At 51.4% G+C, this 12,774-nt stretch overlaps 4 protein-coding genes across 4 annotated transcripts; 1 reads left to right on the forward strand and 3 right to left on the reverse strand.

The window, feature by feature from the left end:
- Positions 1–421: 421 nt before the first annotated feature.
- Positions 422–3,970, reverse strand: AYO21_02447 (hypothetical protein; the record flags this gene model as incomplete). The annotated part of the gene is made up of 6 exons (XM_022652425.1): positions 422–925; positions 1,031–2,079; positions 2,138–2,348; positions 2,399–3,737; positions 3,806–3,884; positions 3,937–3,970. The coding sequence occupies 6 exons, from the start codon at positions 3,968–3,970 to the stop codon at positions 422–424; spliced, it is 3,216 nt and encodes a 1,071-aa protein (XP_022515113.1).
- A 753-nt stretch (positions 3,971–4,723) lies between these two features.
- On the reverse strand, positions 4,724–7,118 carry AYO21_02448 (hypothetical protein; the record flags this gene model as incomplete). Its single annotated transcript, XM_022652426.1, has 4 exons — positions 4,724–5,304; positions 5,364–6,669; positions 6,722–6,999; positions 7,061–7,118. The coding sequence occupies 4 exons, from the start codon at positions 7,116–7,118 to the stop codon at positions 4,724–4,726; spliced, it is 2,223 nt and encodes a 740-aa protein (XP_022515114.1).
- Positions 7,119–9,195: 2,077 nt separating this feature from the next.
- AYO21_02449 (hypothetical protein) lies at positions 9,196–9,710 on the reverse strand (the record flags this gene model as incomplete). Its single annotated transcript, XM_022652427.1, has 2 exons — positions 9,196–9,528; positions 9,582–9,710. 2 exons carry the CDS (start codon positions 9,708–9,710, stop codon positions 9,196–9,198), a joined length of 462 nt encoding a protein of 153 aa, XP_022515115.1.
- Positions 9,711–10,302: 592 nt separating this feature from the next.
- AYO21_02450 (hypothetical protein) lies at positions 10,303–11,552 on the forward strand (the record flags this gene model as incomplete). Its single annotated transcript, XM_022652428.1, has 3 exons — positions 10,303–10,532; positions 10,597–11,392; positions 11,451–11,552. 3 exons carry the CDS (start codon positions 10,303–10,305, stop codon positions 11,550–11,552), a joined length of 1,128 nt encoding a protein of 375 aa, XP_022515116.1.
- Positions 11,553–12,774: the final 1,222 nt, after the last annotated feature.

A 12,774-nucleotide genomic window follows, 5' to 3' on the forward strand; every position in this document is an offset into this window, starting at 1 on the left:
AACTTTTCCCTCTTCTTTTTTTCCTTTTTTTTTTCTCTTGGTTTTTCTTCTCCTTGAGGACCTTCTTTCCGTACCTCTTCCCCCTTCTTCCCCCTCGCCCCCTCGGAGCAAAACTGTCAACAGCAGCATCCCAATGCACCGCACCCATTTTCATTGTTTGCAGAGATCTCTCCTCTTGTCAAATCCAGGTCTACAAATAATGCATGCATGCATGCAGGCCATCGCCATCGCCATCATCCTCACCCTCGCCTTCTCTCTAGTAGTGAACATATGCACCCAAGTCAGTTACCTGCTAGCTTGACTGTGTTTGGTATTTGTTCCTTATGATGGTCTCCACTTGATTTTGACGCCGACGTTCTGCTCTGCCATACCCTGCACAGCTACTCAAGGTACAAAAGGTTAGGATCTCCCTGCAGAAGCTCTACCGCACTACACCCGTAGTCTCCTCGCTCTCTACGTCCGTGGGCACCTGCGAAGGATGAGGCAACCTCAACTGCTTCCTGCCGTTGCTTTTATAGTACAGGACCACGTCGCCACCCGTGCGCCACACGTGCACGCGGAGCGTGGCGAGGGTGGTGTTGGGGTGTACCAGTTGGTTCTGGCAGTAGAGTTCCAGGTACTCCTCGGGCTTCAGTTGAGATTCTGGGCTCTCTTCTGGTTCGACGGCGGCGTGAGGAGGTATATCCGAATGTTTGGTCTCGGTGGACTGCTCGCCTTCTGCTGCTGTCTCGCTAGGAGGAGCTTGTTGTTGGACTGGAGGAGCCTCAATCCTTTCCGCGATGTACGCCATGATCTTCTTCGCGCGGAGCATGCGATTCGCGTTGAGCCGAGCATTGCCATCGGGTGAAGCGATAGGTGGAAGCAAATTCTCATAGGGGTGCAGGACAAAAGAAACCTTGACGGTGTCCTTGTAGGGGATTTGGTTCTGTTTGCAACAAAGGGTCAGTGGCTCGATCCTCGGACAAGTGACACAAGAAAAGACACGGAGAGACGAGGTAAAGAAACAAACACTAATACGATGGGAACTCACCCGGAGTAACAAGTCTCCCAACCACATCGGAGCAATCTTTTCCAGTGTGTCCACCTCCGCAGGATTTCCCAACTCACTGATCTCACCCCTATATTGGTCTGCCAGTCCGCCACTTTCGGGGTTATCCTCCTGGATAATAATGGTGGTGTGCGGTGGCGGATGCAGCACCGGTGTTTCTGTTGGCGGCGGAGGAGTGATGCCTGGTGGCAGCGGTTGATCCGTTTTGGACTCGAGATGCTCATCATACTCTAGACGTATCTTCTGGATGACACCGAAAAAATTGTCTTCTATGTTGACCTTCTCGACATCTTTCTCTGAAGACCTGACGGAAGCCGTGTCAGAAGACCTCTCCTCTGTCGATGCAACAGGCGCTTTCACTTCTGCTGACGAGCGGCTGGTCATCTTCTTGGGAAAGGACATGCCCATGCCGAACTTCTTGCCAAAGAGGCCCTTTTTCTTCTCCTCGGTAGGTGATGTGGGTGTCGAGACCAGACCGTGAGCGTTACTTTCTGTCGTTGCTGGGCCACCTCCAGGTGTTTTGGGAACCTTTTCGCTTTCCGAAGACGCCTCAGATTGACTATTTCCCGTAGCCGTAGTGGATGAGAAATAGTCGACATTCTGGGATTCCGTCGCCGATGGCGTTGGTTGCACATGAGGGGTTTGCACTCGCGGGGTTTGCCCTAGAGATGACCGCGAAGGAGCCCCGTTGGGAGTGCGTGCGGGCTCTTCTTCTGCGGTGGGAGGAAGCGTAGCGGTCAATGGCGCAAAGCCTGGTGTAGCGGCGCCAATGGCCAACCCAGGAGTTGCGGGCACCATCGAGTGGCCATTCGATGCACGAGGCGTCACAACTGTCCCGGGCGACACCAAGGGCGTCGCGCCGACAGATTCTGGCAATTTGATGCTGGTTGGTGCACCAGGTCGAACCAGACCGGTAGGAGGAGGAGCACTGACAGAGCTTTGAAGTGTGCGCCTATAGGCTTCATCTCGAGCAACTTCTTCGTCAATGAGCTTCGAGAACAGGTTACGTAGTACCCATTTGCCGAGATTGACTGTTTAGGTTGATTGTCAGCGTCACCTCATAGCTTTTTCGAGCCGGGATCGACCTACTTCTCTGATCCTCGCGAAAGGCAAGATCGCTGGGCAAGTCCAGCTCATCTGCGTATACTTCAGCATCAAAGCAGTAATTCTCCTCGAGCATAACTGTAATCTTTCCAGTCTTCGTATCCACGCCACACCAATTTGCAACACTTTCAGTTGTATTGACATCGGGGACAACTTCATCGAGATGACGACGGCCAAAGGACTTGATGGGAATGCACTAATTTACGTCAGTGTGCGAATATCACCTTCAGGGAAGGTGTCCCATACCTTGAGAAGATCCCACAATACTACCTCGCCCGCTGTATCCAATGTGAGTATCCTTTTCCTGTCATTCAGCATCACATGTTTGATGAGTCCATTTTGACCCTCGATAGTCTCAGCAGGTTGGCCCCTGATAGGGACGACCAGACTCAAATCATCGGTGATCATGGCCTCCGAAGCCTTCCTCAAATTTGTCGCCGACACATTCGGGTGTCTTCCCAGGTGCTTCCTACCAGGATGAAGAGCTGTGTTTGACACGCGGAGAATGGCATTGTGAGGGATTCTCTTTTTCTGGTCGACTTCACCGTTTGTGGTGCCATTGGTGGTGCCATTCGTAGTTGGTAGAGGCGAAGACGCCCGAGGCTCAGGGCTTAAGTGACTTCTCGCCTCTGGGCTCGCGGTCCTTTCTTCGCGAGGGGATGCAGGAGGTGTTTCAACCTCGAGCTCGGTATCAACATCGAGCCAGCGATTGACGCTTGAGCTCGAGGTTGCAGTCCAGACAGAGTCCCCGACAGGAAGCACCCGAGCAATACCATCGTGTTCTTGACACACAGCGACCGACACCCCATCATCAATTTCCATTGCACGTCGAGTATCAGTCTTGGCCACCAGACCTGACTTATCTCCCGAATAAAAGACAGCCAGATTAGGATCGTCCGAGTACATGCACCACACGCTGTCGTTGTGCATTGTCAGGGTGTGAATGCATCGACCAGCCGCAATAGACCAGACCTTGATCGTCTGGTCGGAGGAGGCAGTAAGCAGTGTATCGCCATCGTCGCTGATCAGAATGTCCCTGACGTTGTCTGTGTGTCCAACAAGCTTAGTTATACCTTTGCCGGACTTGATATCCCACAGTCGAACGACACTCTCGGGCCCTCCGCTGGCAAGGAGAGAGCCTCTTGCGCGTAGGCAGTACACTGATCCCTTGACCACGTCCTCTACTTTTCCCAAGTTGATTTCAAGATTTTTGCCACCCCCATTTAGGTCCCAGAGACAAATCCTGTGGTCCAGGCCTCCGGAGGCAACCCAATTGGCAGTTCGATCAGGTGTTGCGAGGCATTTGATATAGTCACTGTGGGAGCCGATGGTGTACGCTTGGGATGATTCGTGAGCGTGAGGCCTCCATAATTTGACAGTGACGTCGGATGAGGCTGAAACCAGTCCAAGGTTGTTCTTGACCAGGACAATATCATTGACCCAATGGGTATGCGCCTGCACCTGCTTGCGGAATGACACAGTGCTTTTCTTGTCCTTTGCTGCGCCCGCCTCTTGTTGATTCACCCTCTGCGCCTCCAGGTCCAGATCCCATGCGCATATGACGCCATCTCTGCCGCCTGTGTATCTGTACCATGGTTCAGTATTCGTTCTCTGCGATCGGTATCAGGGGGGGGGGGGGGGGGGGCTGCCCACAGTATGGAACGGTCATCGTCGAACGCTAACCCGTTCACCCCGAGTCTATGGCCACCCGGTGTACTAGCCAGAGGCAGTACTGCTCATCATTAGCCAGACGCACTGCAGAAGGGTGAGCAAAGACGACAAACCATAGCTGATCCTCTGGCGCTTCTTCTTGGCCATATGCAGGAGATATACAAAAGCCCCTCGATTCTCTGGCCCTTTGCGACAAACAAAATCGGCGTCTCTCAACTGGCCATTTCTGCAGGATCAAGTCAGAAGAACACTACCGTGGTCACGATTTCGCCTCCGACGTCCTTTACAGAGGTTGCAGAAGTCTGGGAGAGCTACATCGGCAGATCACGTAGCATTTAGCCTGCGGCCGTTGTGAAGTGCGGGCAATGGTGGACTGCGGATGGCACGCCAGTCAGAAGCTAGTCCTGCGAGTGCCTGTTCCAGAAGCTGGGGGCGGGACAAAGCCACAGAGCCACTCTAGGTCTTCGCGATATCAATTGATTGATTAATTAACTAAATAATACGGGCTTACATTGTCCCGAAGCAGTACTCGGTATTTTTACTCCTTTTCTTGCCCCATTGAACTTGTGGCTGGCTTCAATATACCTCGAAGAGGTCTGATTTGTGGCTGAACGTTATAAACTGGTATCTACAAATAATATCGAGGCCCTTCGTAGATGAGATTTTCAAACACTCTGGTTCTCTCCAACGCGCATTCAACCCAAAGGCCCTTGGCCATCCAAAAAAAAACAACGTAACCCATCAGCCATCATGCTCCCAGGACATTTCAATCTTCCCAATGCGACACAATGCGATCCCGTCAAGTACTGCCATGCGACATACTCGTATCATAGCATAGCCCTTGTTCCATCATCGGTCTCCAGTACTCCTGGCGGTTTTCCGATCCGCCAGCCTTGCCCATTACTTGGCTGGCGGCGGTCCGCCGGAGCCGGCTTCCAAAACGTGGGTGTGGCCTTCTGCATGATGAACAGTCCCATTTTCTTCTTGATAACAGACTCGTGCGTTCAACACCCAGTCGTCCTCGAGAACTTCTTCCATCGTCGCACGTTCGGCTGGGTCGATTTTAAGCATGCGGCCAATGATGTGACGGCTTTCCCGCGGAAGAATGCGGAGGAGCCGCCATGGGCCTTTGATCACCTCCTGTTTATCCCCACCGGACGTCGAAGGCCGCCCTTCATCGACGCTCTCCGAGTGGTGATGGTGATGATGCGACGAATTAGCACTGCCGTTGGCATTATCTTCGTTCGGGCTTAGATGCGAAGCCTTCCTAGGGTGTGAATCTGGGACGGGCGTGCCTGGTGTAGGCGGAGAAGCGAACAGTTTGTAAGAGTTGTCAACAAGCCGTGGCTGTTTCCATGGAAAGCGGCGAAGCGACATGCAGCAGAAAATAATCGCAAGAGACCAGATATCCGTTGCTGTTGGATCGTATTTCTTTTCTTCATACACCTCTGGAGCGAGATAAGGATCCGATCCAACAATACCTGCAAAATAATGTTAGCGCACCTCTTGATATCAAGGACCGGGTGGGTTGTCCACGAACCTGAAGCCAGTACAATTTCGTTCTCGAAAGGATATCTGAACACTGTGGCACTCCCAAAGTCGATCAACTTCATAATGCCGTGCTCGCTTACCACCACATTATCCAGCTTGAGATCGCGATGTGCCAGCCCCATGCTGTGCAGGTAGCTGACTCCGTTGACAATCTGAAGGAATGAACATGCAATCTCCTCTCTGCTCATCTTTCCTGTCATCACGATGGCAAAGAGATCGTACGGTGCATATTCCATCACCTCGTACCACCGGTGATTTTCTTGGATAATGTCCATCGTTTCGATAATGTTGCCATGGTGTAGAGTCGAGCCGATACAAAACTCTGCTGTGACCTTTTTGGAGTAGTCCTTCTCGCTTTCCCAGGAATGTTTCTCCCGGAATTGTTTGACAGCAAACGTAACTCCATCGCTGCTTCGCTTGAGCAATCTTACGGAACCGCCCGCTCCAGAGCCGAGGACCTTGCCAAATTTTCCATACTTGGCCTCAAGGCTGTGGTCATCCATGAAGGGAACATTGGATGGTGGAGCTTGGTGGGGAGGTGTCCTTGTTCCCGACCTATGGCTGGACTTGCGCGAGGCTGGTACACTCGATGGTAAAGAGTCTTGCTGGTTATTGTGCTTCTTGTGGCCGTGGCCGAGTCTGAAGAATCGTTTCAGTTCAGACATTGACCCATGTTTTCTCCCATCTAAGCCACTCTTCTCGCTACCACTGTCAGTGACGTGAGAATATGGATCTTTCTTGTTCGATCCAAATATCGATCCTCGCTTCTCAGCGAGATCTGTAGAACTTGATTGTCGTGGTATTCGCTCTGCCGCCGCCGCGATGGCTGGGGCCAGGGAGCCTCTTCCCAGGCTTCCGAAATGCCGCGGCTCAGGGGGCTTCTGTTGGGCTCCGAGTTGTGGGGAGGAAGGTCCAAGTTTGGGCGTTCCGACGGGACTCTGATCGGCTGGGGTAGCAGATTCGGACGGGCCTATTTCGAACTTGGCTATACGTCGCTCATGGCCTTGTTCTGGCTTCGTTGGCGGCTGATCGGAGGTCCGAGGCGGGGAGACAGGATGAGAAGGTGATATCGACTGAGATAGTCTCTTGCTCTGGGAGTCTGGAGGTGGGGATGTTTGTGGAGTTATTGCGTTTTGGCCTTGCTGGCCACGGCCAGCTGCGATTGAGTCTTGCTTCCCGTCTTTTGAGCCATGCGGTGTCAAGGGAGGCGATTGAAAAGCAGAGGACATGGAGCCGTGTCCTTGTCTTACTGAACTACGAGGTGTACCCGGCGTCTCACTGTCTCTTGAAGGAACCTTGAAACCGTCTTGTCAGCTTTGATACAGTAAGATGAAAGATTCCGCGTACCCGTGAGGGAGGCATGGACACCGTTTCGTAGGCAAAATGTGCCAGGCGGCTCTCCTGCAACCGTGACTTTTGTAGAGACATGGCCAAATTCCTAATCTGTTCGTGTGCCTCGGGGCTGAGCTCTTCATTCTTTACCCCGCCAGCTTCTGAAGGACGCCTCGAATCGTCCAGAGGATCTATCTCTTCATGTTGCGAAGCAAATCGCACAGCCCCTTGCGTTGACTCTGGATTGTCTTTTTTCTGGGTGTTCTGTTGCGGTTCTTGCTGCGCTGTAGCATCTATGGTCGCCGAGTCAGCCACTTGTACCCAGATTCTGCTCTTTCAACATCTCTCCCGTACCTGCGTCTGCTTTAGAATCGTCGCCGGGTAAAAACATCGCGGACAATTTGGAGGTCATGGTTATCGGAAGATCGTGGGCCGCAATAGTGGTGATTACGGTAGAGATCGGAAGCGAGAGTGATCGACTACATTAACGAGTGGTGGTCCCTGATAGACTTTCCTGAGGACAGCAAGAACTGAGATATGGCTAGAAATGAAAGATCTGGCTCAAATGCATGTTAGAATAGAGGTTAGAATCAGAGAACACTGTGTTGGGGTGGCTCGTCGGGAGGAACAAATGAGCTAATACGGGTAACGAAAAAGCATTGGCCGGGTCAGGACGAGAGATGGAACTCACATGCTTTTCAGTTACGTCGCCTGCGAGATTTTTATTTCTTGCCTCCGATCATTCAAACACAGTCGGAAGGACCGAGAAGAAGCGGATCTGGTGGAGCGACAGGTTCAACAGGTTTGACAGATGGGAAGGTAGGAAGTGAGACAGCAGGAGGCAGGATAGCTGGAAGCCGTCGTGGCCTGGTCTGGCATATGAAAGCGGTGTCCAAAGAACGTCAGGTACAGTAATAACAGCTGTATGCTCACTTAATAACCCAACAAGGTCTTTCGAGAGATGCGGGAGGGCAAGCGGGAGAAGTTTCAGCGACTCAGATGCAGCCACCACCACAATGACCACCACTAGCAACCTAGCGCAACGAGACAAAAAAGGTGGGATGTTCATGAATTGCCCCGCTACGCCGCTACCCAAGCCTATTGCGTCCCTTCTCAGCACATCATTAGTCCTTGCAGCGGGACAGACATTCTACCGGCTGGGTGTTTTCAGAGTTCCCCTGGTGGTCCATACTTGTGTGGTGCACACCTCCCTCCACGGCACCACCACTCGATGGGCCTAGGGAAGAGCAAGGACCCTTTTTCCATTCTGACATATGGGATAATGTCATTTAGGCTGACCAGAGATGCCAGATCGAGCTCATGAGCGCCGGGCTCGCGGGAATCCCAAACCTCAATGATGGCTATCGCAGATAGCCTTCTACCCACCTACTACCACTTCCACGCTATGACCACTCCACGGCTCAACGGACCATAGAGCGGAGCGCAGAAACGACCGACCGGCTTTGGGTTGTGTGACATCCGTTCATCTGCAGAACTGCTTCTTCCATTGCGACTAGGTATTATTATTGCTCGGGTTTTTTGCCTCCAGCTTTCTCATGCGAGGATTCCCTTCCGGCCCAGCCGGAGGAAATAATATGATGACAATGCTGCATATCATATCATACATCCACACCTTAGCTCTTCGCGACTGACGAGTCGTCCCCGTCTGCCTGAACGAGGCACAAGGTTCTTTCAGGCAAGACGTCATCTTCGTTCTCGTATTCTTTTTGCTTCCCGAAAAACGAGTTCAACTTTGTCAGGCCGAGGGACTTTTGATTTGACGATGCGTGTACAGCGACCGTTTTGCATTACATGAGCCACTGGGCCTAATTCTCTTACGCTTTGTGACCCTCCTAATCCACCGGAACCCATCGCACAAGATGACCCTCACCGAGGCAAGTTCGTCCTTGGAATTGACGCTGTCCCCACGGGGTCGCGTGGTTGTTTGATGCAAGATAGTCGAAAAGGAGATAGAGTAGTGTCCAATATCTGTCTCCGGGCTCCTGTCCATACCATCTCGGCTTTCTCTCGGCATAGTCGGAGGCAAATCCTTGTCTCCAAAAGAGATGAAATATGATCATCTTCATGCTGGACGTGCTGTTTGCTCCTGCGACTCCATGCATCTGAACGCGTTGCGGGTAAGGGCGCTCTGCCGCGGCCCATCTGAGGGATTCGGCCGACACCGAAGCAGTCGTCATCCTTGGTTCCATGGTAGCTTTCTCCGCCAGTTGTCTAACCTCATGCCCAAAGCTTGAGATTGTGTTGTACAAAAAGATATCGCTTTCCCAGACCCCAATGAGTCCACAATCCTCTAGGTCCCTTTCAGTGGAGGTGCAGGATCTGCCAAATGTAGGTATCGAAGGGATTTGTGAGTATTTCATCGGTAGAATGCTCCGTCATGGGTCGGCGAGCAATGCGGGCTGAAATCACAGCCGCTCCGAGGTTTGATCTGGGTTGGCACGCTGGTATCTGTTCTGTGGTGGCTCGGGTTACGGCACAACTTTAACGCCAATCGACTTGCATTGCCACATGATGCATTTGCAGAGACCTTCGAGACTTAATCCAGATAGCCGTGTCTCACTCTGTTTGATTTTTGCAATCTCGTATATGTGTTTGAGTGACACTGTCCCGACACTTTCGTGGCCTGGCCGTTGCGCCCCTTTGATTTTCCCCTTCACCTCTTTCACTCCAGCAGCTTGGAGGAGTAACCAAGATGTGTTGGGCGTGCGAATGTCGAAGCTGAAGGAGCGATCAGGACGGACTGTCACTCGAGCCGGAATGGGTACACCAGGGGTAATATGTGCGGTTCGGGCATTGAATTCCTTCTCCAGCATCAGCAAGACCATTTCTCGGCCACTCGGTCGAATATACGTACCTTGCAGAAGTCGATGCTCTTGACACCTTTGCTACCTAGCGCGGGTCCTACTGGAGGACTTGGACTGGCTTGACCAGCGCCCACAATCAATTTGACAATCTGGTCACGCGCAGGTGCCTTCTTCGCCATGATGGAATTGCTATGTGCAGGTTCAATGTGAGGATTGGGTCGTGAACACAGACGTCGACCGGTGGTATAGGAATCTAGCAATTTGGGTGCCAGGAACAACTATACTCCAAATGGAGAGAAGGATAAATTATCAAGGAGCTTGAGATTGCGACGAGTCTTTTGGAAAATATTGAAGCTCCAGTCTCGATAGAGCAAACTTGACCCGCGTAGCGCCAGCGGTAGGGAGCGCAGTTACTGGCGACTAAGCCCCGAAAGATCTAGCGCAGATTACTGACTGGCGTGCCGTCTGCATCCGCCCAGATGGCCACAAGGCACCTGGTCTTTAAGCCTGCAAAGGGGAAGCCTAGCCTTTAAATTTCTGTTAGTCAGTGGGCGGCTCTTTAAGTGCGACAACCATTTCCCCCCAAGGCACCCCTGGCACCCCATTCGCCTATAGTGACGTCGAGTTTCCCCTGGATGGCTGATGCATCAATTATTATCTAGACCTCCCCGTACATCCACAGGCTTACATTTTGCCTATTGTAACTGATAAACATCCCGTTGGTTTCCCTGCCATTCTCTTCAGACTCTGCAACACAGTATTACAGACAATATGAATTGGTTCAAGCAGCAGTTAGCCAATGTCGTGGGCACCGAGGAACCTGAATATGGGCCCTCCGCAGTCCAACCTGTGACCAAACAGGAAGTGCCCTACTCTATCCTGTCCAAGGATGATTTGCGGTGGAAGGCCATGGACCACACAAATGTCGAGACTGAGACGTTTTATTTCTATGCCGATGATGGGACGACCGCCCTCGCTCAAGTCATTTACAGCAATGTTGGGTAAGGATTGTGCAATCAGAAGGACAGGCCGCTGATGAGTACACCGCTGACCGTCAATTTGTAGTGGACTCCATACCACCGCGCAGTTCAACAGCAAAATCTTCGACTACGAAGGCCCAGGAAAACATCTCTGGTGCTCGGATCCACTGAAAGACTACGGCTTCGACGAGCCGAAGACAAGCTTCTACGCCGATAATGTGGCTCTGGAAATGAATGAGGCGGGTGACACGTACACAATCAAATCTGCAAGAAATGACAACTGCATTGTCAACTTGACTGTTAAAAAAGCGGCACCGGGATTCCAAGTCGGTAAAGATGGCACAACCTACTTTGGCACTGATCACAAGAATCCGTGGGGCTCAATGCGACACGCTTTCTGGCTGCGGTGTACAGTGACCGGCACCATGCAGACGCCTACTAAGACGTACAATTTGGAGGGTAAAGGCACTTATATCTACGCACTTCAAGGAATGAAGCCACACCACTTGGCAAATAGGTGGAACTTTGCCAACATTCATACAAAGGACTATTCGGCCATTCTGATGGAATATACGACACCTGCCTCTTACGGAAAGACTACAGTTGGGGTTGGCGGTATCGCCAAAGATGGAGAATTGATCTTCGCTGGCGAATGTACCGCCGAACATCTTACGTCGATGCGAGAGACTCCCCACGACTGGCCCGAGCCAAGGACGATATTATGGAAATGGGAGGGACAGAAGGATGGCAAAGCTGTTCATGGTGAAATCAGGGGCGATCTACCAGCCAAATCAGATCGGGTGGACGTCCTGGCACATTTGCCCGGCTTCGTCAAGTCTTTCATTGGTCATGCGACTGGCTTGAAGCCACACATCTTCCAGGTAACAAGACCCTGTGGCCTTTCCCGAACTTCTGTACAAATACTAATATGCCAAGCAGTATCTCTCAAATGATCAGCTCGAGCTGAAGATCAAGGTCGGCGATGAGCCCGAGATCTCGGAGCCTGGCAAAGTCTTCAGTGAGGCGACGTTTATCTCATAAAGACAAGAAACCGAATCAGGTTTTTTGTATTCATGACATTGCATGACTGGAATAGAAATTGGATGATGGCAGGATAGGTAAAGCATGGTTTGAATATGGGAGATGCTTTGTCTGGAACCAGCTGTTTAATGTGTAATTCTTCGACACTCTCGTTCCATTCTTCACTGGTTTCTTTGTTCTTCACTCTACCTTTGTCCCTCTCGCCTGGCTTTCCTTTCTCCTTCTTTAAATTCACTTCACTTCTTCCAGTTGTTGATCTTCTTCAACACATCTCAATTCTGTTTCACCGACTCATTCCACCATCATCATCCACTCGAATCCTCACAACCATCTCCAGTTTCTACCTGCTGATTCCGCTTCCATACTGCCCTCGCTGCCCTTCGCTGTTTTCTCAACAGTCGCTCTCGCTTTCACAGGCACTCAAGAACTCGTCATGCCGGCATCTCAACTCACCTTCCGGGGGAAGGGTTTACACGGACACACAGTTCCGAGACGGCACAAGAAAATAATCAAAGATAATATCAACTCGATCAGTAAGTTTTTCTCCCCGTCATTCCTCTAGAGTCTCATCGAATCTCTGCTCCTGTCTGTATCCAGGCTCGAAGATCAGAAAGATCGATTTGGCTGACTAGTCCTTTTTACTCTACCCAACTACCAGCCAGAGGAGATATCAGGTACTTGTCTAGCTCCGACCATCTCACTCATGTGTCACCTATGCTAACTCGATGATGTTTGATCATACAGACGCCTCGCGCGTAGGGGAGGTATATACCGCATTCAACAAGACATCTACGATGCGACCCGCGAAGTCTTGCAGGCGAGACTGAGAGAGGTGAGAGTTCCAAGTGTCCAGAGAAAAAAAGAATGAATGAAAGGAGAGGAAACAAAAGTCTGCTTGATATTCGACGTTTCTGTCTCTACCACCGATCGTCGAGGTTTCGCTGACACAATGTCTGTCTGTGCCTTTGTTGTTTGAAAATGCAGGTCGTAAAAAACCTCACTCTTGTTCTCGGTAACTCGAGTGATCCTAATCACGAGGACGGGCTTCTCGAGGGTGTCCATGGGAGGAGAAGACGGGTAGGTTGGCCACAATCTCGGTGATTCTGAGTTATATGCCGAAATCAAGTGTCAGGTGCTGCTTGATTGATCAACTGACTGACTGACTGACTTACTATCAATGGGGAAACATAGACTGTGACCACCAGAGATGTCATCTTTGTCC

Source organism: Fonsecaea monophora, assembly GCF_001642475.1.
Source record: "Fonsecaea monophora strain CBS 269.37 chromosome Unknown Scaff11, whole genome shotgun sequence".
Classification (NCBI taxonomy): Eukaryota; Fungi; Ascomycota; class Eurotiomycetes; order Chaetothyriales; family Herpotrichiellaceae; genus Fonsecaea; species Fonsecaea monophora.